Raw genomic sequence first — 27437 nt, forward strand, 5'->3', positions numbered from 1 at the left:
TTTGCTACGGCTGGCCATGCTTTCCACCTGGCTACCACTACCCCGGCCACCAGCTCTGCACCCTCCGCTGCAACTTGCCCATGCCCCCCCCGCTTCTCCTTCACACAAATCCAGACAGCTGATGTTCTGAAAGAGCTGCAAAATCTGGACCCCCTACAAATCATCTGGGCTAGACAATCTGGACCCTTTCTTTCTAAAACTTGCCGCCGAAATTGTCGCAACCCCTATTACTAGCCTGTTCAACCTCTCTTTGTAACGTCTGAGATCCCCAGAGATTGGAATGCAGCCGCGGTCATCCCCCCTCTTCAAAGGGGGTGACACTCTAGATCCAAACTGTTACAGACCCATATCCATCCTGCCCTGCCTTTCAAAAGTTTTTGAAAGCCAAGTTAACAAACAGATCACCGACCATTTCGAATCCCACCGTACCTTCTCCGCTATGCAATCCGGTTTCCGAGCTGGTCATGGGTGCACTTCAGCCATGCTCAAGGTCCTAAACGATATTATAACCGCGATCGATAATAGACAGTACTGTGCAGCTGTTTTCATTGACCTGGCCAAGGCTTTCGACTCTGTCAACCACCGCATTCTTATTGGCAGACTAAATAGCCTTGGTTTCTCAAATGACTGCCTCACCTGGTTCACCAACTACTTCTCTGATAGAGTTCAATGTGTCAAATCGGAGGGCCTGTTGTCTGGACCTATGGCAGTCTCTATGGGGGTGCCACAGGGTTCAATTCTTGGGCCGACTCTTTTCTCTGTGTATATCAATGACGTCGCTCTTGCTGCTGGTGACTCTCAGATCCACCTCTACGCAGACGACACCATTTAGTATACATCTGGCCCTTCATTGGACACTGTGTTAACAAACCTCCAAACGAGCTTCAATGCCATACAACACTCCTTCAGTAGCCTCCAACTGCTCTTAAACACTAGTAAAACTAAATGCATGCTCTTCAACCGAACGCTGCTTGCACCCGCCCACCCGACTAGAATCACTACTCTCGACGGGTCTGACCTAGAGTATGTGGACAACTACAAATACCTAGGTGTCTGGTTAGACTGTAAACTCTCCTTCCAGACTCACATTAAGAATCTCCAATCCAAAGTTACATCTAGAATCGATTTCCTATTTCGCAACAAAGCCTCCTTCACTCATGCTGCCAAACATGCCCTCGTAAAACTGACTATCCTACAGATCCTTGACTTCGGCGATGTCATTTACAAAATAGCCTCCAACACTCTACTCAGCAAATTGGATGTAGTCTATCACAGTGCCATCCGTTTTGTCTCCAAAGCCCCATATACTACCCACCACTGTGACCTGTACGCTCTTGTTGGCTGGTCCTCACTACATATTCGTCGCCAAACCCACTGGCTCCAGGCCATCTATAAATCACTGCTAGGCAAATGCCCGCCTTATCTTAGCTCATTGGTCACCATAGCAACACCCACCCGTAGTATGCGCTCCAGCAGGTATATCTCACTGGTCATCCCCAAAGCCAACACCTCCTTTGGCTGCCATTCCTTCCAGTTCTCTGCTGCCAATGACTGGAACAAATTGCAAAAATCTCTGAAGCTGGAGACACTTATCTCCCTCACTAACTTTAAGCATCAGTTGTCAGAGCACCTTACCGATCACTGCACCTGTACACAGCCCATCTGAAATTAGCCCGCCCAACTACCTCATCCCAATATTGTTATTTATTTTGCTCATTTGTACCCGAGTATCTCTATTTGCACATCATCTCTTGCACATCTATCATTCCAGTGTTAATACTAATTGTAATTATTTTGCACTATAGCCTATTTATTGCCTTACCTCCATAACTTGCTACATTTGCACACACTGTATATATATTCATTTCTGATGTATTTTTGACTTTGTTTTGTTTTACCCCATATGTAACTCTGTGTTGTTGTTTTTATCGCACTGCTTTGCTTTATCTTGGCCAGGTCACAGTTGTAAATGAGAACTTGTTCTCAACTGGCTTACCTGGTTAAATAAAGGTGAAATAAAATCAAAAAACAAAAAAAGAAACAACGTAACGTGAAGTCCTCAGGCTAAACACATACAAGCCTAACACGGAACAAGATCCCACAACTAAGGTAGGCAAACAGGCTACTTAAGTATGATCCCCAATGAGAGACAACGAGCGACAGCTGTCTCTGATTGGGAATCACACCCGGCCAAACATAGAAATACTATACCTAGAACCTAAACATAGAAATTCTAACATAGATCCTCACGCCCTGACCAAACCAACTAAAGACAAAAGGCCTCTCAAGGCCAGGGCGTGACAGTACCCCCCCAAAGGTGCATACTCCGGCCGCACCAACCTGACTCATTAGGGGAGGGTCCGGGTGGGCTTTCAGCCTTGGAGGCGGATCCGGCTCCGGGCGGGACAACCTCTTCCTCTCTTCCTCCCCGTTGCGCCCCTGGTCTGGTCTGGACCTTGGCGCGATGCTTCCCCTCTCCTTCCTCCCACGATGCACCAAGCCCTGTCTGGACCCTGGTGTGGGAGACCCCGAACCTGGAGAGGGGCTGACGTCTGGGCCTGGATCGGCAATCCCCCCACGATGCACCAAGCCCTGTCTGGACCCTGGTGTGGGAGGCCTCGACCCTGGAGAGGGGCTGACTTCTGGGTCTGAAGTGGAGTCGCTGACCGGAGCTGAACTGGCTCCGGAATGGAGCCGCTGACCGGAGCTGGATCTGGCACCGGTGGAGCGGATTACTCTGGCTCCGGAGTGGAGCCGCTGACCGGAGCTGGACTAGACCCCGGTGGAGCGGACTACACTGGCTCCGGAGTGGAGCAGCTGACCGGAGCTGGATCAGGCACCAGTGGAGCGGATTGCTCTGGCTCCGGAATGGAGTCGCTGACCGGAGCTGAACTGGAAACCGGTGTAGCGGACTCCTCTTTCTCCGGAATGGATCCGCTGACCAGAGCTGGATCAGGCACCGGTGGAGTGGATTGCTCTGGCTCCGGAGTGGAGCCGCTGACCGGAGCTGGACTGGAACCCGGTGGAGCGGATTCCTCTGGCTCCGGAATGGAGCCCCTGACCGGAGCTGAACTGGACCCCGGTGGAGCGGACTGCTCTGACTCCGGAGTGGAGCCGCTGACCGGAGCTGGACTAGGCACCGGTGTAGCGGACTGCTCTTTCTCCGGAATGGATCCGCTGACCAGAGCTGGATCAGGCACCGGTGGAGTGGATTGCTCTGGCTCCGGAGTGGAGCTGCTGACCGGAGCTGGACTGGAACCCGGTGGAGCGGACTGCTCTAGCTCCGGAGTGGAGCAGCTGACCGGAGCTGGATCAGGCACCGGTGGAGCGGATTCCTCTGGCTCCGGAATGGAGCCGCTGACCGGAGCTGAACTGGACCCCGTCGGAGCGGACTGCTCTGACTCCGGAGTGGAGCCGCTGACCGGAGCTGGACTAGGCACCGGTGGAGCGGACTGCTCTGGCTCCAGAGTGGAGCCGCTGACCGGAGCTGGACTGGGCACCGGTGGAGAGGACTGCTCTGGCTCCGGAGTGGAGCCGCTGACCGGAGCTGGACTGGACCCCGGTGGAGTGGACTGCTCTGGCTCCGGAGTGGAGCAACCGACCGGAGCCGGATCAGGCACCGGTGGAGCAGGCCGGGCCGGACTGGGGACACGCACCACTGGTCTGGTGCGAGGAGCAGGCACAGGCCGTACCGGACTGGGAACACGCACCACTGGCCTGTTGCGGGGAGCAGGTATGGGGCATACCGGGCTGGCGACATGCACCACTGGTTTGGTGCGAGGAGCAGGGACGGGCCGTACTGGACTGGGAACACGCACCACTGGCTTGGTGCGGGGAGAAGGTACGGGGCGTACCGGGCTGGCGACATGCACCAATGGTTTGGTGCGAGGAGCAGGCACGGGCCGTATTGGACTGGGAACACGCACCACTGGCTTGGTGCGGGGAGTAGGTACCGTATTACCGGGCTGGCGACACGCACCAATGGTTTGGTGCGAGGAGCAGGCACGGGCCGTACTGGACTGGGGACACGCACCACAGGTCTGGTGCGAGAAGCAGGAATGGGCCGAGCCGGACTGGGGACACGCACCACTGGCTTGGTGCGAGGAGCAGGCACGGATCTTACCGGACTGGGAGCACGCACCACTGGCTTGGTGCGAGAAGCAGGGACGGGCCGTACTGGACTGGGAACACGCACCACTGGCTTGGTGCGGGGAGCAGGTACGGGGCGTACCGGGCTGGCGACACGCACCAATGGTTTGGTGCGAGGAGCAGGCACAGGCGGTACCGGACTGGGGACACACACCACAGATCTGGTGCGAGAAGCAGGAATGGGCCGAGCCGGACTGGGGACACGCACCACTGGCTTGGTGCAAGAAGCAGGCACGAGGTGTTCCGGACTGGGAACCGGCGCTGTAGGTCTACGACTGTACCAGTCCTTTACTCTCCGTGCCCAATCCTCCTCCAGTGAGGACTCCTCCGGGAGCCCCCACGAGTTAGGGAACAGAAACTCATCGTCGTCGTCGTCATCCTCCGACTCCTCAGTATACAACTGTTCCTATTCCTGTTCCCATGGTCGTAGGGACTCAAACTGGAAACCCACCGGGTGCAGTGGTCGGGGCACTTCTCTCTCACTCCCCGACCACCCCTTTAGCCCCCCCAAAACACATTGGGGCTGCCTCTCAGGCTTCCTCCTCGGCCGGCGCCTTCGGTGTCCCTCTCCTGACAAAGACAAAAGGCCTCTCAAGGCCAGGGTGTAACTTAGCTCAAGGGGTTGACCATAACCCTTTATTCCAAGAATATTACAGGAATATAACAATAACCTCCCTGGCTGGAGCATTTAAAGGTCATTCAATAAATCTATTAATGAAGATAATTACTATGGTTATTGTTATATTTCTGGAATAAAGGGTTATGGTCTCCAACTTGAGCTAAGAGGTTCTAGAACAGTTCAGTTGAAAACATAGGTGAGATATGGGGAACCAAAACAAGCTCACACCTCATGTTACTTCCCAAATTATTGGAAATTAAAACATATTTTAATTGTCAATGAAATGAATCTTGCTAATTGTCAATAATAAGGGCACCTGTGCTTGTCTAAATGTGTGAAACAAAGAAAAATAAACATTCTCACTGCTCTTGACATGCAGCTTGAGAAGCTCAGGGCCCAGTTATTCTAAAGTTATCTAACCGGATTTCGGCTATCGGATAGGATTAAATGCATAGAAATAGAATGAATAGAACATCAGTGTCATGCCTGCTCCCGCTCATCAGGCTTCCACGCCTCAACCGGCTCGTCAGGCTCCCAAGTCTCAGACGGCTCATCAGGCTCCCATGCCTCGGCCGACCCCTCAGGCTCGCCAGGTTCCCACTCCTCGGCTGGCTCGTGAGGCTCCCATGCCTCAGCCGGCCTGTCAGGCTCGCCCTGGGGGGGGGGGTTAGGGTACTGTCACGCCTGCTCCTGCTCCCCCTCCCTGGCTCTCAAGGGCGCCAGGCTGCCCATCATTATGCACACCTGTCACCATCGTTACGCGCATCTGCGCTTCATTGGACTCACCTGGACTTCATCACTGTTTAATTACCTCCCCTAAATCTCTGTTCCTCAGTTGTGATCCCTGTGTCAGCATTAATGTCGTTATGTTTCCCCTGTCCAGACGCTGTCTGTGTTTTGTTTCATGTCTGTTTATATTAAATGTTCACTCCCTGTACCTGATTCTCGTCTCCCAGCATCTGTCCTGACAATCAGGAGGGAAAACTGTTGAAAAACTAGGCCTAAGGACCGAAACATTGCTGCTGAAATGCATCTGCTCTGACACTAAATGAAAAGTGAGTGTTTTGTTTGATCTCAACCATGGGATGCAGGGAATAACTTTAATTTGTAGGCATAATTACTTTTTGCACTTGTTGACCAAAAATCGAAAACAGTGAGAGCCTGAGTGATTCTGTTTTAAAGATAAGACAAACAAGCTTGCATGTCTTTGTTTTAATACTCAAACAAGGGATCCACAAGACATAGAGAAATGTGTTTAGAATGTACAGTACATTGGCTACATAGGCAGCCCAATTCTGATATTTTCCTAAATTATTGGTCAAAAGTCCAATTAGTGTCAAAATATCAGAATTGTTAGCCATTGCATAGTGAATATAGACACAGTTGATGATTCCTTACCCTTATATTCAACATCAAGAAGCTTCATGTATAATGTAGTAGCTTCACTCTACATCCTTCAGGAGTTAATCTCAGTGCATTATTGCATAAAGACATCAAAGTGATATTGAATAGCCCATAGGCAATTGGGAGTACCCATCCAACTCTGAACATATCCATCAAGAAATGTTTGCTTTGTTGAGACCTCAGACTTTACATTTTTAAAGTCATAGAGATCTATATTATATAATTATCTTTGTTGACTAACTCTAGAGACATGCCTCAGGGCGCCTCACTTCTCTTATTCTAGATCGCACTAGATCTAACTGTGAGATTGAGTTACATTAACATTATAGCATCTCCTGAGTCTGATTTCTAGGCCATAATCATATTTCTCTCCAAAGCTTAATTTTGCATTATCTCTTCAAGTGAAAAAAACTAAAAAAGTTTCTGGCAAGAGGTGTTGCTGAGATGTGTACTGTAGGTCACGAGTTGATGGAACAAATCACATGATGTTTGATTCATAGTTTAAGTACTATAGACAAACAGCTGTCACACCCACACAGACAATTTGTCTAAAAATGGTTCCTGAACCTCATTATCCATTTGACTTGATGACGTCAAATTCCTGGAGCAACAAAGGCTGATGCTTATCTAACAACCAACAAGCCCAGAAACACCAGGGATTTCACCTGCTAATAAGCTATCGGATACCTACAGTGCAATGGAGCTCCCCTGCTCTTTCTCCTTGGCTACAAGACCCTGTTTTCATTGCAGTACCCACTACTATAGACCCTGTTGCCTACATCTTGGTAGGATATTATTTGTCTCCAGCTCTCAGCCCCAGGATATGATCCAGTGACCCATTGTTTTTACATTGCTGAATAAATCTGTAGCGGGTCACTAAGTTCAGCAGCTGTTTCCTATATTTCTGTGTCTCTAACGATAGCGTTGGGCTATCTGTTTGAATGCAAGTGTGGTTGGATGGCATATGGCCCCTATAATTTCAGAGTGAGTAAGAATTGGTCCATTCAACCGTGGAGGTAAATATTAGTCTTGTGTTCAGGGGCCTCTGCAATATTCAATGAGACCAAGCTGGAAATGAGGGGCATTAAAATCAAATCATGACTCTTCCAAGGTTAGAAGATCGATCGGCAGCTTTCATGCTGTGCTGGGTGCTATTATTGATGAGCACGCTGTTGTTGGGTAAAATGGTGAAGGCTTTGCAGTTATACTGTAAGTAAGGATGATATGGGGCTATCAATCTAAATTTAGTGTGGCAAGAGGGAGATTTTGGAAGCTAATGACAACAATTTACAGATGAGGACAAGCATAGATATGGTAGCCATAATAGATGTCATGGGTAATAGTCATGTGATATGTGGAAGACCTATACTGTGCCTTTCTTAGCCATTAAGATGGAGCACTTACTTATTATAGCCCGCGCTGCATAGGCTATATTGGTCCGCTAACACAGGACTATTAAAGGCCCAGTGCACTACTTTTGTGAAAAAATATTTTATTCAACAACAACAACAAAAGTATGTACACTACCAGTCAAAAGTTTGGACACACCTACTCATTCAATGGTTTTTCTTTATTTTTACTATTTTCTACATTGTAGAATAATAGTGAAGACATCAAAACTATGAAATAACACATATGGAATCATGACTCAGAGAAGGTGAATGGATGATCTCCGCATGTGTGGTTCCCACCGTGAAGCATGGAGGAGGAGGTGTGATGGTGTGGGGGTGCTTTGCTGGTGACACAGTCAGTGATCTATTTAGATTAGCAAACACAACGTGCCATTGGAACACAGGACTGATGGTTGGTGATAATGGGCCTCTGTACGCCTATGTAGATATTCTATTAAAAATCAGCCGTTTCCAGCTACAATAGCCATTTACAACATTAATAATATGACATTTAGCAGACGCTTTTATCCAAAGCGACTTACAGTCATGTGTGCATACATTTTTACGTATGGGTGGTCCCGGGGATCGAACCCACTACCCTGGCGTTACAAGCGCCATGCTCTACCAATTGAGCTACAGAGGACACTCCACACTGTATTTCTGATCAATTTGATGTTATTTATATATTGACCTCCCGAGTGGCGCAGTGGTCTAAGGCAATGCATCGCAGTGCTAGCTCTGCCACTAGAGATCCTGGTTTGAATCCAGGCTCTGCTGTAGCCGGCCGCAACCGGGAGACCAATGGGGCGGCGCACAATTGGCCCAGCGTCATCCAGGGTAGGGGAGGGAATGGCCGGCAGGGAGGTAGCTCAGTTGGTAGAGCATGGCGTTTGCAACGCCAGGGTTGTGGGTTCGATTCCCACGGGGGGCCAGTTTGAAAAAATAAATAATGTATGCACTAACTGTAAGTCGCTCTGGATAAGAGCGTCTGCAAAAAAAAAATGACGTAAATTTGAATGGCCAAAAAAAGTGCTTTTCTTTTAAAAACAAGGACTCTAAGTTATCCCAAACTTTTGAATGGTAGTGTATGTATATATATACATACTTTAATTATGTATTCTGATTTTTCAGGGGGTGCTGCAGCACCCTCAGCACCCCTACTTCCAATGGCTATGGTGAAACATTCAAGCCTGTGTACTTGAGTTTGGACTCACTACCATTTAGCAGACGCTTTTATCCAAAGTGACTTACAGTCATGCGTGCATATTATTTTTTTGGGTGTATGGGTGGTCCCGGGGATCGAACCCACTACCTTGGCGTTACAAGCGCCGTGCTGTACCAGCTGAGCTACAGAGGACAACTTATGTTGTTGTAGGAAACACAGAACATTTTCTTTATACTCATTTCCTTCTCTCTCCCCCCTTTCTATCTCTATACAGGCTGTGGAAACTAACCTGGCATCCAAGGACAGTCATTGGGTTTATGCCAATGAGGTGAGATCAATACTGCATTACTATATTTATACATCACATTTATTCAGGTTGCTTCATTGCAGTTGCATTAGCTGCCAATGTATGTATAGACAGAGTATACAGTATAAAAGCTCTCACACCATGCCACTTTGCTTATGTCTGAGGGCTTTTATACAATATTGACCAAATCATTATTAGTTATTGCATTCACAGGACTTTGGAAGCCAAAGCTGTTTTTTTACCTGTTCTTTGTTGATCTGACATTGCCTAAATGGTCTTCCAAATGGACTTTAACATCAATAATTGCCAAGCACTTTGTGAATACCAAACACTGTGCTCCGTGCCATGCCTGAGAGCAGCTGGGTACCTTTGCAGTGATTTAGGCTGATTTGGGGAGAAGGACCATAAGTCTGCTGATGTCCCAATGCTAATGGGCAAAAGCATGTTCCTACCGTACATTGATGTCTTTTTATAAGCATTTATGTGCTTCCAGAGTACACTTTTAAGTTGACCTAACCACCAACCACAGTGAACATACACACACACACACACACACACACACACACACAAACGCACACATGCACGCTCACACAGACACATGGGTCTTTCTATAAACTAGGGTACCAGTGAGCATTTCTTTTAGTGAACAAATGTTTGGTGCTATTACAAAGTTATTAATAATCATTTGCAAAAAAAAATCCATGTGAATACATTAAGATACAGTATAAAGGGGGAAGGGAACATAGATACATTCAATATAATTCATGATTTGAATTAAAACTTACAGCATGTTTAAACCCTTTCTAATGCTTGGAGTCTTCACAGATTTGGCTAAAATCATGTGAGATAAAACACTACCTTGCTTTCCTTACATTTATGATACTGTTTGTTGTTATATCATATACTAAGCTTTTAACAATTGAATTACACGTTGACCTTGGTCCTGTGAAATTCCTGGATGTTGCTGTTGGACTCTTTTTTTGTATGGAGATCTTGGAAGTGTACTGTAGCCTCGTAACATTTCGTATCTCCCTATGTTACGGTGTGAAAACAGTTTTCATGGGCACACATATCCAAATAATGTATGTGATTGCAAAATCCAATGCTTCAAACAGAAATAGTAATTTTAATATGATTAATAAAACAAAAACCGATACTGTCATTGACAGGGTTCTTCAATAATTACGCATAATAGTTGTTTGATGCGCGTTTGATAGCTGTTTAGTTACAGTATGTGGGGATATTATCGCACTACATCAGCTGATTCAGGAAAGGATTTTATGAATGACAGTCAAGTGATAAAGAGCTTGTGTGATACTGCACACGATTTAACAACAGCCAAATTGCGGGAATTAATGTTGATCTCCAGGACTGACAGAACATTTTGGTGTCTATATAATTTGCCTACTTCGTGGACAACATTAAATCAAGATTCATAAGGTAAGATTACGGTCCGTTTACGTTTTGATTGTTTGTTTTCTGAGTTTTTGCATATAAAGCCAAAAAACTACTTCATATTTCAATGTTCAAATATGGGTGCGGTTAAATGTGGAATGCCTGGGCAAGCCAACACTTCCTGTCCTTTCAAAGTAGTTTGTCACCCTTCAAACTCCATTCCGTTAATCTATTATCCATTAATTAATTGACTAATGTCTGCCCATGCCGTGCCACAGTGCCAAGATAAGGTAAGATTTCTGCATACTATTTAGTGTGTATTGACTTAATCAACTGTTATTACTGTAAATGATTAGCTGACTGGTATATCCTAGCTACCTATAAAATCTTATTAAATGATGCTATACAGCCAAAACAACAGTATCTATTGCTAGACTAGAGATACTGTATGCCCTAGCTATAGTTTGTCAGTGGTTGCACATCTAACTAGCTAGAATGAAGCAAGGGTGTGAATAGCAGACATGTAAATATGTCATTTCACTGTTTTACAGCAGGTCTCCAGCTACCCAGACCTGTCTGATCAGCCTGATAGGGTGCTGTGGCTGTGTCCAGCTTACATCTGTGCAAATCTGTGTGTGTATAGCAACGGAATTAAACATCCAACCAGTGCCTCAAGTGTCGTGCTGTAGGTCCACCACACACCCGAAGGGTTGTGGGGTCCTGTCTAGAAACAACCCCTAGCCACTTGTGGAGATCTGAGAGAATTGGACAGGTGTAAGCAATACCGCCAAAATTCCATCAAGCCTATCAGAGGTTAAGGTGGAGCTCTCACCATGTCACCACCCATCAATGCCTAGTGTCTAGACTCTGGGCAGTAGGACCTATGGGTTGTTTCTGGACAGGCCATGGGTATTATGGTAGCTCAGTCAGTCAGTCAGTCTGGCACTATCAAAAAATTTTAATAGCTGTCAAATACTTGCTTCCTCTGCCCTTGGAGAATCTCAATTGCATTTCCTTGATTCGTTGCATCCTCTCTCCTTGTCTCCTTCTCAAAACCCATTGGATGAGAAGGTCAGAGGTCCCCCCCCCCCCCTCACCTTCTTATCCAATGGGTTTTGAGAAGGAGGCGAGGGAGAGGACGTGAGGAATGAAGGAAATGCAATTGAGATTCTCCAATTGTTTCCTCCATTCCTCACCTCCTCTCAAAGCACATTGGAGGGAAGGTTCCCCCTTCGTGCTCCAATGCACTTTCAAGGATAGGAGTGGAGTAAACAAGGACAGAGGAAGCAAGCATGTGATGTCTAGTTTTCACACACACACACACACACACACACACACAGCTTGAAGAATTTCCTGATTATAATGATTTCATTATTGTTTATTATTATTATCAATGATTTTTTTGATAGAACCCATTGTATTATAATATTGTATTAAATTACTATATAAACTATAATAAATATAGAAAGCTGTTGTTTATCTTTTTCATTCTTCTGGAATGATTACCATGGCAATAAATGATAGAGAAGTTGACTAAAGCACAAACAGAACTGGCTACTAGGCATGAATAAGAAACATGCAGTGTCCATATTTTGAATGACATGTAGATGTTTTGTTGTTGCTAGGAGTTATGGTCTCATTGTGCCTATCTAGACTATTATTCCTGTAACTACACGTGAAGTTGCAAGAAAATCATATTTAAGGGTGATTAGCTCAGTTGGTACAGCATGGCGTTTGCAACGCCAGGGTTGTGGGTTCGATTCCCATGGGGGGCCAGTATGAAAATGTATATACTCACTAACTGTAAGTCGCTCTGGATAAGAGCGTCTGCTAAATGACTAAAATGCAAAAAAAAATAACATTTAGCAAATACAGGCCTTTTTGTGTCGCAGGGTTAGTTTTTTTCCACATCCGTTAAGTAGAGACTAAAATAACATTACATTTATGACATTCTGCTGCTATGTATTACACTTACAATAGTCTTGATAATTAGAAAATATTTAATGCACCTGTTTAAAAAAATTAATGGAAACTACAGTGGGGAAAAAAAGTATTTAGTCAGCCACCAATTGTCCAAGTTCTCCCACTTAAAAAGATGAGAGAGGCCTGTAATTTTCATCATAGGTACACGTCAACTATGACAGACAAAATTAGAAAAAAAATCCAGAAAATCACATTGTAGGATTTTTAATGAATTTATTTGCAAATTATGGTGGAAAATAAGTATTTGGTCACCTACAAACAAGCAAGATTTCTGGCTCTCACAGACCTGTAACTTCTTCTTTAAGAGGCTCCTCTGTCCTCCACTCGTTACCTGTATTAATGGCACCTGTTTGAACTTGTTATCAGTATAAAAGACACCTGTCCACAACCTCAAACAGTCACACTCCAAACTCCACTATGGCCAAGACCAAAGTGCTGTCAAAGGACACCAGAAACAAAATTGTAGACCTGCACCAGGCTGGGAAGACTGAATCTGCAATAGGTAAGCAGCTTGGTTTGAAGAAATCAACTGTGGGAGCAATTATTAGGAAATGGAAGACATACAAGACCACTGATAATCTCCCTCGATCTGGGGCTCCACGCAAGATCTCACCCCGTGGGGTCAAAATGATCACAAGAACGGTGAGCAAAAATCCCAGAACCACACGGGGGGACCTAGTGAATGACCTGCAGAGAGCTGGGACCAAAGTAACAAAGCCTACCATCAGTATCACACTACGCCGCCAGGGACTCAAATCCTGCAGTGCCAGACGTGTCCCCCTGCTTAAGCCAGTACATGTCCAGGCCCGTCTGAAGTTTGCTAGAGTGCATTTAGATGATCCAGAAGAGGATTGGGAGAATGTCATATGGTCAGATGAAACCAAAATAGAACTTTTTGGCAAAAACTCAACTCGTCGTGTTTGGAGGACAAAGAATGCTGAGTTGCATCCAAAGAACACCATACCTACTGTGAAGCATGGGGGTGGAAACATCATGCTTTGGGGCTGTTTTTCTGCAAAGGGACCAGGACAACTGATCCGTGTAAAGGAAAGAATGAATGGGGCCATGTATCGTGAGATTTTGAGTGAAAACCTCCTTCCATCAGCAAGGGCATTGAAGATGAAACGTGGCTGGGTCTTTCAGCATGACAATGATCCCAAACACACCGCCCGGGAAACGAAGGAGTGGCTTCGTAAGAAGCATTTCAAGGCCCTGGAGTGGCCTAGCCAGTCTCCAGATCTCAACCCCATAGAAAATCTTTGGAGGGAGTTGAAAGTCCGTATTGCCCAGCGACAGCCCCAAAACATCACTGCTCTAGAGGAGATCTGCATGGAGGAATGGGCCAAAATACCAGCAACAGTGTGTGAAAACCTTGTGAAGACTTACAGAAAACGTTTGACCTGTGTCATTGCCAACAAAGGCATATATAACAAAGTATTGAGAAACTTTTGTTATTGACCTGTCACGGAATCTGCCGAGGCTGCTCCTCCTCCTTGTTCGGGCAGGCTTCGGCATTCGTCGTCCCCGGAGTACTAGCTGCCACCGTTGAATGTTTCGATGTTCGTTTGGTTTGGTCTGTCTGTTACACCTGTGTCCGTTTGGTCTTGATTATGTGCCTTATAAGTTTCCTGTGGTTGTTTTCGTTAGTTGTGTGTTATTTTATTTCCTGTCTGTTGGTGGTATCCTGTGCAGTACTCTGGAATTGTTATTGTAACGCACTGTGTTGTGTTGTCGTTTTGCCTCCTCGTTAGAGGTACTTTATTTTGTACTGGTTGTACATTTAGTAAAGTCTTGTTTGACTTAGCTTATGCGTCCTGCGTCTGACTCCTCTCAACGCACCCACATCAACAGTGACAGAATAACACACCTTCATGGAGTCAGCAGGAGCAGCGGCGGCACCCAAGTCCTCGAGGAACGGATCAGCAATCAAGACACCATGATCCAGCAACTTGGGGGCCGCCATGAACGATTTGTCCAACACACTGCGCCGTTTGGTCACTGGAGAGGTGCCCACATCTTCGCACACCTTACCATCACCATCGGCCAGTCCTCCTCTCCCAGTACCGGAACCCAGCGGCATTCGGCTCTCGCTCCCGAGGGCATATGATGGTACCGCAGCCGGGTGTCAGGGATTCCTCCTGCAGGTGGAACTCTACCTGGCCACCATACACCCGGCGCCCTCGGGATACGAGAGCGTCTCCGCCCTCATCTCCTGTCTATCCGGCAAGGCGTTGGAGTGGGCTAACGCCGAATGGAGGGGAATAGACGCCGCTACCATCACCTACGCGGAGTTCTCCCGCCGCTTCAGGGCAGTGTTCGATCATCCACCTGAGGGGAAGGCGGCGGGGGAGCGTCTGTTCCACCTCCGACAGGGGAAGAGGAGTGCCCAGGAGTTCGCCCTGGAGTTCCGGACACTAGCGGCAGATGTGGGATGGAATGAGAGGGCCCTCATCGACCATTATCGATGCAGCCTACGAGAGGACGTTCGTCGTGAGCTGGCCTGCAGGGACACCAACCTCACCTTCGACCAGTTGGTGGACATGTCCATCCGTCTCGACACCCTGCTGGCTACCCGCGGACGTCCCGAATGGGGGTCGTCCATTCCATCCTCCAGCACCGCCGAGCCGATTCCCATGGAGCTCGGGGGTGCAGGTGCTAGGGAGAGGAGGAGAGAGAACCCGAGGGGGGCCGTCCCCTGCACCAACTGTGGCCGTGGAGGGCACACTGCGGCTAGGTGTTGGGGAGGGTCTCCTGGGAGAGGGGACAACAGGTCACGCACTGGGGAGTCATTTCAGGTGAGTAGATGCCCCACTTACCCAGAGCTCTCTGTTGGACACCTGTGTATACCTGTGCGATTTCCACAGGTGGCACCTCATTCCCAGCATAAGGCGCTAGTAGATTCAGGCGCAGCTGGGAATTTTATTGATCGTGTATTTTGTTCTAGGGTAGGAATTTCCCCTTCGGCCGGTGGAACCCCCTTTCCCAGTTCATGCTCTAGACAGCCGGCCGCTGGGGTCGGGGTTGATTAGAGAAGTCACAGCACCACTGAAGATGATTACGCAGGGGGGTCATGAGGAGATCATTCAGTTTTATCTGATCGACTCTCCTGCGTATCCCGTGGTGCTGGGGCTTCCCTGGTTAAGCACCCATGATCCTACCATTGCGTGGCAACAGAGGGCTCTTATGGAGTGGTCTGCCCAGTGTGTAGGGAGATGTCTAGGTGTTTCCATAGGGGCAACATCGGTGGAGAGTCCGAACCAAGTGTCCGCAATGCACATTCCCCCTGAATATGAGGATTTAGCACTGGTTTTCAGCAAAACTAGGGCAACACGGTTGCCACCTCATAGACAGGGGGATTGTGCGATAGATCTCCAAACAGGAGCGGCACTTCCGCGGAGCCGTGTGTATCCCCTGTCTCAAGAGGAGACCGCGGCTATGGAGACTTACATAGCCGAGTCCTTGGAACAGGGATACATACGGTCCTCCACTTCCCCGGTTTCCTCAAGTTTCTTCTTTGTGAAGAAGAAGAACGGGGGTATGCGCCCGTGTATTGATTATCGTAGTATCAATCAGTTCACGGTTAAGTACAGTTATCCTCTTCCTCTGATTGCGACTATGACAGAATCATTACGCGGAGCGCGGTTCTTCACAAAGTTGGATCTCAGGAGCGCGTACAATCTGGTGCGCATTAGGGAGGGAGATGAATGGAAAACAGCATTCAGCACCACCTCGGGTCATTACGAATATCTCGTCATGCCATACGGGTTAATGAATGCTCCTTCAGTCTTTCAATCCTTTGTGGACGAGATTTTCAGGGACATGCATGGGCAGGGTGTGGTAGTGTACATCGACGACATCCTAGTGTACTCTTCTACACGAGCCGAGCATGTAGCCCTGGTACGCAGAGTGTTGAAGAGGCTGTTGGAGCATGACTTGTATGTCAAGGCAGAGAAATGCTTGTTTTTCCAGGAGTCCATCTCCTTCTTGGGTTATCGATTGTCCGCGTCTGGTGTTGTAGAGGTTGACCGTGTGTCGGCCGTGCGTAATTGCAAACTCCAACCACTGTAAAAGAGGTGCAGCAGTTTTGGGGTTTTGCTAATTACTACCTGAGATTTATCCGGGGTTTTGGACAGGTGGCAGCTCCCATTACGTCCCTGCTAAAGGGGGATCTGGTGCGTTTGCAGTGGTCAGCTGAAGCGGACAGGGCATTTGTTAAACTGAAGGACCTGTTCACTTCGGCTCCGGTGCTGGCGCATCCGGATCCCGCTTTACCATTCCAAGTGGAGGTGGACGCGTCAGAAGCCGGTATTGGGGCGGTTCTGTCACAACGGTCCGGCACGCCACCTAAACTCCGCCCCTGTGCGTTCTATTCCAAGAAGCTCAGCCCGGCGGAGCGTAATTATGACGTAGGGGACAGGGAGTTGTTAGCCGTGGTTCAGGCCCTAAAGGTGTGGAGGCATTGGCTTGAGGGGGCTCAACACCCTTTCCTCATTCTGACTGACCACCGTAACCTGGATTACATCCGGGCAGCTAGGAGACTAAACCCTCGTCAGGCTAGGTGGAACATGTTCCTAACCCGGTTTGTTTTTAAGATCACGTACATCCCAGGGTCCCAGAACGGTAAGGCAGACGCCCTGTCCCGGCGGTATGACACAGAGGAGAGGTCCATTGAGCCTACTCCCATACTGCCTGAGTCTTGTCTGGTGGCTCCGGTAGTGTGGGAGGTCGATACGGAGATCGAGAGGGCGTTACGTGCCGAACCTACTCCCCCCGAGTGTCCTGTGGGGCGGACGTACGTTCCGCTCGAGGTTCGTGACCGACTTATTTATTGGGCTCATACATCACCCTCCTCTGGACATCCAGGTATTGGTCGGACAGTGCACAGCCTTAGCGTGAAATACTGGTGGCCAACGTTAGCTAGGGATGTGAGAGTTTATGTCTCCTCCTGCTCGGTGTGCGCCCAGTGTAAGGCGCCTAGACACCTGCCCAGGGGAAAGTTACATCCCCTGCCCGTTCCACAACGACCATGGTCCCACCTCTCGGTGGATTTTGTGACCGACCTTCCCCCCTCCCAGGGGAATACCACCATTTTGGTCGTTGTGGATCGGTTTTCCAAGGCCTGTCGTCTCCTCCCAATGCCGGGTCTCCCTACTGCCCTACAGACCGCTGAGGCCCTATTTACCCACGTTTTCCGGCACTATGGGGTTCCCGAGGATATAGTGTCTGACCGAGGTCCCCAGTTCACCTCCAGAGTCTGGGGGCTTTCATGGAACGCTTGGGGGTCTCGGTGAGCCTTACCTCGGGTTACCACCCAGAGAGCAATGGGCAGGTAGAACGAGTCAACCAGGATGTGGGTAGGTTTCTGAGGTCCTATTGCCAGGGCCGGCCGGAGGAGTGGTCAAGGTATATCCCCTGGGCAGAGATGGCACAGAACTCTCTCCGCCACTCCTCCACCAATCTAACACCTTTCCAGTGTGTTTTAGGGTATCAGTTGGTTCTGGCACCATGGCACGAGAGCCAGATCGAGGCTCCTGCGGTGGATGAGTGGATTCGGCGCTCAGAGGAGACGTGGGACGCTGCACATGTCCATTTGCAGCGGGCCATCCGTCGACAGAAGGCGAGCGCCGATCGCCACCGCAGTGAGGGACCGGTATACGCACCGGGAGATCGAGTCTGGCTCTCGACTCGAAACCTGCCCCTCCGCCTGCCCTGCCGGAAGCTGGGTCGGCGGTTTGTGGGGCCTTTTAAAGTCCTGAGAAGATTGAACGAGGTGTGTTATAGGTTACAACTGCCTATTGATTATAAGAATATTAACCCCTCGTTCCATGTGTCTCTTCTCAGGCCGGTGGTAGCTGGTCCACTCCAAGAAGATGAGATAGGAGAGACCCCTCCACCCCCATTGGACATCGAGGGGGCTCCGGCGTACAGGATCCGGACCATCTTGGACTCGAGACGCCGGATGAGAGGTCTCCAGTATCTCGTGGAGTGGGAGGGGTACGGCCCGGAGGAACGGTGCTGGGTGCCTAGGAGGGACATCCTAGATCCATCCCTCCTGACTGAGTTCCACCGTGGTCATCCCACGCGCCCGGGTCCGCGTCCTCCTGGCCGTCCCCGAGGCCGGGGTCGGCGCACGGCTGGAGCCGCGCGTCAAGGGGGGGGTACTGTCACGGAATCTGCCGAGGCTGCTCCTCCTCCTTGTTCGGGCAGGCTTCGGCGTTCGTCGTCCCCGGAGTACTAGCTGCCACCATTGAATGTTTCGATGTTCGTTTGGTTTGGTCTGTCTGTTACACCTGTGTCTGTTTGGTCTTGATTATGTGCCTTATAAGTTTCCTGTGGTTGTTTTCGTTAGTTGTGTGTTATTTTATTTCCTGTCTGTTGGTGGTATCTTGTGCAGTACTCTGGAATTGTTATTGTAACGCACTGTGTTGCGTTGTCGTTTTGCCTCCTCGTTAGAGGTACTTTATTTTGTACTGGTTGTACATTTAGTAAAGTATTGTTTGACTTAGCTTATGCGTCCTGCGTCTGACTCCTCTCAACGCACCCACATCAACAGTGACATGACCAAATACTTATTTTCCACCATAATTTGTAAATAAATTCATAAAAAATCCTACAATGTGATTTTCTGGAGAAAAAAAATTCTCATTTTGTCTGTCATAGTTGACGTGTACCTGTGATGAAAATTACAGGCCTCTCTCATCTTTTTAAGTGGGAGAACTTGCACAATTGGTGGCTGACTAAATACTTTTTTCCCCACTGTATATACATATTAGATGTGCATAAGCCGTTTGTTACTTTTTGTTACACAAAGTACAGTCGTCTCTAAGTATTGTGTCATTAGCACCACGACAAGCAAATTACATGATAATAATGTTTTTTCAATTGTTTGTGTACTTGGTTACCATGGATATGAATAGTGACAGTGGAGCACAAGGATGTCATGGAGGGAGATTCAAATTTTGATGCTGGGAAATTATAGAGAAAAAATAGGTAAATATGACTTGAGAAGATAATATTTTTATTGTATATCATTACCAAATAGGCTATAATTTCATCAAATGATATTAGATTTTTTTAATTATATTTTAATTATGTGTATTTAGGAAACATTGTATGCTAGCTGTTCAACTGTAGTTTGCATGCTTAAATCCCTGCTATTTATGACCAAATACTGTTAAAATGTCATTCCCACCACATGTCATTACCACCACATAATGAACTGTGATGGTAAGGACGGAATGTGGTGGTAATGACTAAATGTATTAGTTCATACATTTTTACTTACCTTGAGACCTGAAAAGACACACAAATTACATATATGATAATGGTTAAGTTGAAATTGAACACTTATTTGCGAAATAAGACCATTACATGTTGTATTATGTTAGGATGATTGAGGGAATTTCTGTGACTTAATATGGTTATTACTGACTTTAACTTTTTTTTTTTTTTTTTATAAATCAACCAAGGAGAGGACACGGACATGCAGTAAATAAACAAAATCAAACAAGATCCTATAAGATACCAGGAGTATCTTAAGAAACAAAAAGAAAAATACCTCAAGAGAAAAGGAAGTGGGCACGCATACTAGCTGTGGGGTAGGCTGGGTTCTGTACAGCAGCGAGGTAAAAATTGATTGATTGATTGATTGAACTGAAACCCATCTCACAACTTTCCCAGCAAAAAAATATAAAATAAAGAGCCAATAAAAAAAAAACTAAAGAAACAGAAAATAGTGGTTTTTATGTCATACCTGTCAACAAACACACCACCACACTCAGCTGAATTCTTACAGCTACAGAATGATGACCTACATGCCCCTAAAATTACTCCATATCTATGTGATTGTTTTGTCCCACAGACCATGATAATTCAACAAACAGAGGCAGACAAAGCACAACCTTCCACTTCAACCTGCAAAGCTCCACAGCGGAGATTGGAGTATCTGTCCATAGGACCACTTTAAGCCATACACTCCACAGAGCTGGGCTTTACGGAAGAGTGACCAGAAAAAAGCCATTGCTTAAAGAAAAAATTAGTTTGGTGTTCACCAAAAGGCATCTGGGAGACTCCCCAATCATATGGAAGAAGGTACTCTGGTCAGATGAGACTAAAATTGAGCTTTTTGGCCATCAAGGAAAACGCTATGTCTGGCGCAAACCCAACACCTCTCATCACCCTGAGAACACCATCCCCACAGTGAAGCATGGTGGTGGCAGCATCATGCTGTGGGAATGTTTTTCATCGGCAGGGACTAGGAAATTGGTCAGAATTGAAGGAATGATGGATGGTGCTAAATACAGGGAAATTCTTGAGGGAAACATGTTTCAGTCTTTTGAGACAGGGACGGGGGTTCACCTTCCAGCAGGACAATGACCCTAAGCATACTGCTAAAGCAACACCCGAGTGGTTTAAGAGGAAACATTTAAATGTATTGGAATGGCCTAGTCAAAGCCCAGACCTCAATCGAATTGAGAATCTGTGTATGACTTAAAAATTGCTGTACACCAGCGGAACCCATCCAACTTGAAGGAGCTGGAGCAGTTTTGCCTTGATGAATGGGCAAAAATCCCAGTGGCTAGGTGTGCTAAGCTTTTAAGAACATACTCCAAGAGACTTGCAGCTGTAATTGCTGCAAAATGTGGCTCTACAAAGTATTGACTTTGGGGGGGGTGAATAGTTATGGACGTTTTTTTGTCTTATTTCTTGTTTGTTTCACCCCAAAAAATATTTTGCATCTTCAAAGTGGTAAGCATGTTGTGTAAATCAAATTATACAAACCCCCCAAAAATCAATTTTAATTCCAGGTTGTAAGGCAACAAAATAGGAAAAATGCCAAGGGGGTTGAATACTTTCGCAAGCCATTGTACATGTCAGTACATACACACAACAAGTAGGTCAAATGGGGGAGAGGTGTTGTGCCGTGAGGTGGTTTGCCGTGAGGTGTTGCTTTATTAGTTTTTTGAAACCAGGTTTGCTGTTCACTTGCGCTATATCAGATGGAGGGGGGGTTCCATGCACTCATGGCTCTGTATAATACTAATTTGTTCTGGACCTGGGGACTGTGAAAAGACCCTTGGTGGCATATCTGGTGGGGTAAGTCTGTGTTTGTCAGTGCTGTGTGTAAGTTGACTTTGCAAACAATTTGGAATTTCCAACACATTCATGTTTCTTATAAAAACAAGAAGTGCATTCAGTCTTATCTCAACTCTTAGCCAAGAGAGACTGGCATGCATAGTAGTAGTCCTCTGTAGCTCAGCTGGTAGAGCACGGCGCTTGTAACGCCAAGGTAGTGGGTTCGATCCCCGGGACCACCCATACACAAAAAAAAATAATGTATGCACGCATGACTGTAAGTCGCTTTGGATAAAAGCGTCTGCTAAATGGCATATTATTATTATTATTATTAGTCCTCTCACTACAATGAAGAGCAAGACGTGCCGCTCTGTTCTGGGCCCGCTGCAGCTTAACTAGGTCTTTCTTTGCAGCGCTTGACCATATGACTGGACAAAAATCAACATAAGATAAAACTAGAGCCTGCAGGACTTGCTTTGTGGAATGTGGTGTCAAAAAAAGCGGAGCATCTCTTTACTACGGACAGACCTCTCCCCATCTTTACAATCATTGAATCTGTTTTGACCATGACATTGTTTGTGGACAAACAAACAAACACTCACCCACAAACACACACACACACACACACACACACTCAAAGGACCATATGAATATTGACGTGTTATACTAGATTGATATAAACATTGACAAGGTGCAAAAATGGGCTGATCATCATTATATGAATGACAAGTCCTTATTTCGTAACTTTGCTCCGACATCCAAATCATGATGCATATATTGATCTTGTATTCATATTGTGAAAATGATGTATTAATGTATCTCATAGAATCTTCCTGTTTAGGCTGCTCACAACTCTTAGAGGAAGTGATAAAATATATAAAATGAATGTTATTTATTTTGCAGCACGCCAACACATTCCTTTTTGTTTCAGTCAATTATGAAAGAGTGTCACCACCAAGTCATTAGCTTTAATAGCATCAGACTGTGCATTGTACTGTATGAGCTAATGCCATGTTAATTTCTTCTTCACTTCCTGAATGGTTGACACGGTGTGGCATATTGCAGAGTTATCCCTCCTCATACACTATATTAATGAATAAGACGGGCTGTACCAGAGTTCTTTGAAATGCCATCCCCTCTTTCTTTCTCTCCTCGAGGTTGTCTCTGAAAGTAAAGTGCACATGATGCTGCTGTGATCACCTTGAGGAGGGAACGACAAAGGCAAACTATTTTTGAATCAGCCTTGTTTGATGCTGGCAATGTATTTTATTATACAACTTGGAATACACAACATGTTAGACTTGGAAGAGAAAAAAGGAGAGGGTGTAATGCTGAACTAATTTGACTTAAAACCAAAATACAGTAATTGGCTATTTACACAAACATTCCATATTATTTGATTGACCTTCTAATTAGGAGAGTGGGAGATGAAATTATCCACTTAAAAATACTTATAGTTAACTCTCAATCAGCAGTACACTATTAATTTAAGCATTAAGGCATGAGGGGGTGTGGTGTATTGGCCAATATACCACGGCTAAGGACTGTTCTTAGGCACAACACAGCCCTTAGCTGTGGTATATTGGCCATATACCACAAACCCCCAAGGTGCCTTATTGCTATTATAAACTGGTAACCAACATAAATAGAACAGTAAACAAGTATTTTTGCATCATACCCATGGTAAATTGTCTGATCAGCAATCAGCATCCAGGACCCAAACTACCCAGTTTATAATATGTAATATATTACAATAACTCTGAATAGCACCACCTCCTGCTAATGCTTCTGCCTCCGTAAGTGACAAGCTATAAAGTTCCACACTGTTTCAGATGCCCCATGCAGCATGACATTGTGAGTGTGATGTGTTGTGACAGGGCGTAAGCAACCGTTTTAGCCAGGTAAACTCCAGGCCTTGTGTTCTCCGCCTGTGTGTTTCCCTGGTCCCTCTGATGCCTTTGAGCCAGACATGCTGGCATAAGGAAAGGAGGGGTTGTCTCTGTCAGTTCTCAGCCCCCTGGGCCTCAGCGCTAACTAGGACATGGAGGCAGCAGGGAGGTCTCATGTCTCATTCATCAGCCACCACGACCAGCTACTGTCACTGTTGACGAAAGTCAGAGCAGAATTGGTTCATATGAAGTTTAACTGGTGAGAAAGGCAATGATAGGAGAGCTGAAGTGGAGAATGGATGGAGAGGAGAGGGAGCGAGAAAGAGAAGTACTGAAAAGTGTTGAGAAGTATAGAAACAATGGTGCAGAGTAAAAGAGATGCATTGCTGCTTCAATCTTCAGCAATTGTTAATAACAAGTTTGGACAATCTTCTACATTTTTCAACACAAGACAGGATCAGTTACCAATAGTTAGTTGATTGATATATGAGGGAGGACATAACAAGGTATCCTTCTCTCTAAATCATCAGCCAAACCACACAGAGGGGGGTGGTTGACACTGTTTGCTCTGTATGGATGGATGACGCAGTCAAACAGGATTCATTTTTTTCTACAAAAAGAGAGGAGGTGACACCTGAGTCTGTGCGTGATGTATTAGGCGGAGGTGCATGGCGTGACAGCCAGAGTCAAGAAGAACAGGGATGATATGACTGATTGTCCGTGGTAACCACCTGCAAAATGTTTGATTAGAAGCAGATGATGTTTACACTATCTGTGAAACAGCAGCACACGGTGGAGAGAAATAAAACTCATTCCCAAAATGTTGATTAGGAATGTGTATTTACATTAACATAGTGAGACAAAAAGCTGTAATAATTTGTCAGAAATAGACAAGCACTTTAGAGTTAACCATAGTAATGTTTGCTCTATCACATAGGCCTACTCTAATTCCCACTACTTTTGAGTTGCACAATATATATGGTGATCTATTATAATTAGGTATATCAAACAGTAAAAATAATTAATTGTGATTAATCACACCTAATCATGAATAATCGCAATTTTTAAATTTGCTCAAATTTGTCCTAAAGAAAGATGTTTCCATTTTAAAAGCAATGTTTAAGTAGGTCTACTCCCTCTTGTCAATGCTCTTGAAGTGTAAAACTTGTGCACACACACACAAACACAAACATGCTGTTAAAGCTTCAAACTTTCTAAATGAGTGTTCTTCCAATTTCTGACTGGAGGGTTGACTACAGGAAAAAACAACTGTCTCTATGGATACAAAGAGCATTTAAGCCTGTCGAACAATGTTATGAATTCCACAGAAGACAATAACAACAGGTCAGCAAGGTCTGAGTTCATGTATAAAGCCATTTGATCTAGCCTAGGCTTCTTCAACATGAACTAGTCACAAGCTGCTACTACTAGAATTGGGATCATTTGCTTAAATCTTTTGACTTGAGAACTACAACAACAAAAAAACAGTATCTAAATGGAATGGATGTCCTACGGAAGCATTGAAGCCCAAGGCAATTTTAAAAATCTTGTTTGAACGACTTAGTATCTCATTTTAATGACATAGTATCTCATTTGAACGACTTAATTCTTATTTTATCTAATTAGTTCTAATTTGTTATGCAGCTTGTCAGACAGTGTAATGGTTGCTGCAGCCATTCACTGATTCCATCAATTGATATGATTATTAATGGGCAGTTCTTTGATAGTCTAAAGCAGGGCTGCTTTTGAATGACAGATCATGTAATTGGGCAAGTGTGGAGCGAGGAGAAGAGCGTAATTTGTTTCCTTTATCACTATTCTTTTAATTAGGACTATTCGGTTGTAATGATTTAGCCTACCCCACCCACAGTAGCCTATCTCTAGTTTATATTATACTTTCTAACATTAGGATACAGTATGTAGTTTATATTTTGAAGGACTTCAAATATTTTAACAAATGTTTTAGGTAGGAAATATATATCCTACTGTAAAATGAATCTTTGTTTTTCTTGGAATAGAAACACCATAATATAAATCAATTTAATGAAGCTAAAATATAATAAATAAATTGTCAATAATAAAGGCCAGTATCAGTTTCTTTTCATAAATAAAAGGGAATAAATAATCTCAAACTGCAGCGGTCAAATGATTTGCGCACAGAAGGAAGAACCAACAAGCTTCACATTGAGCGTGGAAAATGCACTCTACAAATGTATTATTATTATTAATGTTATTATTATTATAAAGACAGAAAAATATTAAATGTAAGAGCTTAATTACATAAAGGAATTTTAGTGGGAATATCGCCGTAATATAAACAACATAAGGAATCTATCCGATTTTCAATAGCACCGATGACAACAACCTATTAATTTGATGATAATGCAAAGCAAAGAGTATTGAATTGAAAGCATCCTCGAGAAGCTGTGATTGAGACGGAGAACCGTGCGTAATGGATGGATTTGGCAGACTGGTTGCAAAATAAATCCTTGCATTGCAGGGATCAACTTGCTGTGGCAGTTTTATAGCCTCATGCAGTAATAGTAGTAGTAGTAGTAATAATAATAATAATAATAATAATAATAATAATAATAATAATAATTATTATTATTATTATTATTATTATTATTATTATTATTATTATTATAATATCATTATAATAACTACCTTACTATTCTGCGCAGGCTGACACAGACCGATAAGGCTATTTTAAATATTTCAAGCTACCAGAAGTCAAAAGCCACCTACAGGGCAAAAAATGTCTTAGGTGTGCACAGATTATATGAGATAATTAAACAGTACAGATTACTGGCGTGGTGCTGTTTCTATGCACTAATAATCTGTGTTCTCTTTTGGTGATATCACCATTGTGCATGCCCTCAGTGACAGTCAATTACAGCCAAAAGCTGTTTTGTGTGGTTTGTAGTGAGTCTCTTATAGAACATCTGATCATTCAGTTGCCGGAGTACCTCAGTCTTATAGACAGTGTAGTATTGTGCAGTAACAGCGCCTCCCTTGTCCGCTGGGCGGATGACTATAGAGGTGGCATTCTGGATGGTGTTTTCACACTTGGTCCGTTTCAGGCAATTTTTGTGAACTCAGTGCGGGAAGCAAGTCCCTGCAGCAATGTTCCAACTTCTAGTGGAAAGCCTTCCCAGAAGAGTGGAGGCTGTTATAGCAGCAAAGGGGCAACCAACTCCATATTAATGCCCATGATTTTGTCTGAATTATATTTTTCGTTATTTGTCGGACCCCAGTAAGACTAGTTGTCACCATTGGCGTCGGCTAATGGGGATCCTAATAAAAAAATAAAAAAATAAAAAAATAAAAAAATCCCAAGCACAGTTTATCCCTCTCCACCTCCCCCTCCCAGTTTTCCTTCCCCCTTTACACCACCCAAGCCAAGCTTGTCCCAACCTCCCATCCTTGCCCACACTTGCAACGACAGGGTTGTGGGTTCGTTTCCCACGGGGGACCAGTATGAAAAAAAAATATATGCACTCACTAACTGTAAGTCACTCTGGATAAGAGCGTCTGCTAAAATGACAAAAAAAAATAACAGTCATGGAAATTAGTTTCATAATTGTTGTTAATGTAATTCATAAAAGCACACTTTTAAATATGATCAATCAATAAAAAAATGACATATCAGCCATTATCGGAATGACCCTTAAGTGCATGTATGTGGTGCTGCGTGTGTGTCACTGTGAATGGGCCGTTACCCAAAGAGAGAGAGCGTGACATTTCAGCAGCAGGTATAAAATAATGAAAGACTAGATCACCAATTCAAAACAGAACTTTTAGCAGTTAACTCGCTACTAAGCATTAATTTCGTTGTTGCCTTTCCACCGGTACTGTAGAGCCTAAATAAATCTGCACCGTTGGAAAACAGGGATTGCCCTGATCAATAATATCAAAAGCTCCACTGAAGTCTAACAAAACAGCTTCCACAATCTTCTTACTATCAATTTCTTTCAGCCAATCATCAGTCATTTGTGTCAGTGCCGAGCGTGTTGAGTGCCCTTTCCTATAAGCATGCTGAAAGTCTCTTGTTCATTTG

At 45.3% G+C, this 27437-nt stretch overlaps 1 protein-coding gene across 2 annotated transcripts in view; it reads left to right on the plus strand.

The window, feature by feature from the left end:
* Nucleotides 1-27437, plus strand: part of LOC121571305 (glutamate receptor ionotropic, delta-1-like) — a 515242-nt gene that overhangs the window by 380465 nt on the left and 107340 nt on the right. For both annotated transcript variants that reach the window (XM_045222049.1, XM_041882706.2), the window contains exon 5: nt 9003-9056. In XM_045222049.1, the coding sequence (XP_045077984.1) occupies nt 9003-9056 (54 nt within the window). The remainder of the gene's footprint in view (nt 1-9002; nt 9057-27437) is intronic.

The sequence above is a fragment of the Coregonus clupeaformis genome, chromosome 1 (genome assembly GCF_020615455.1).
Source record: "Coregonus clupeaformis isolate EN_2021a chromosome 1, ASM2061545v1, whole genome shotgun sequence".
Taxonomy (NCBI): Eukaryota; Metazoa; Chordata; class Actinopteri; order Salmoniformes; family Salmonidae; genus Coregonus; species Coregonus clupeaformis.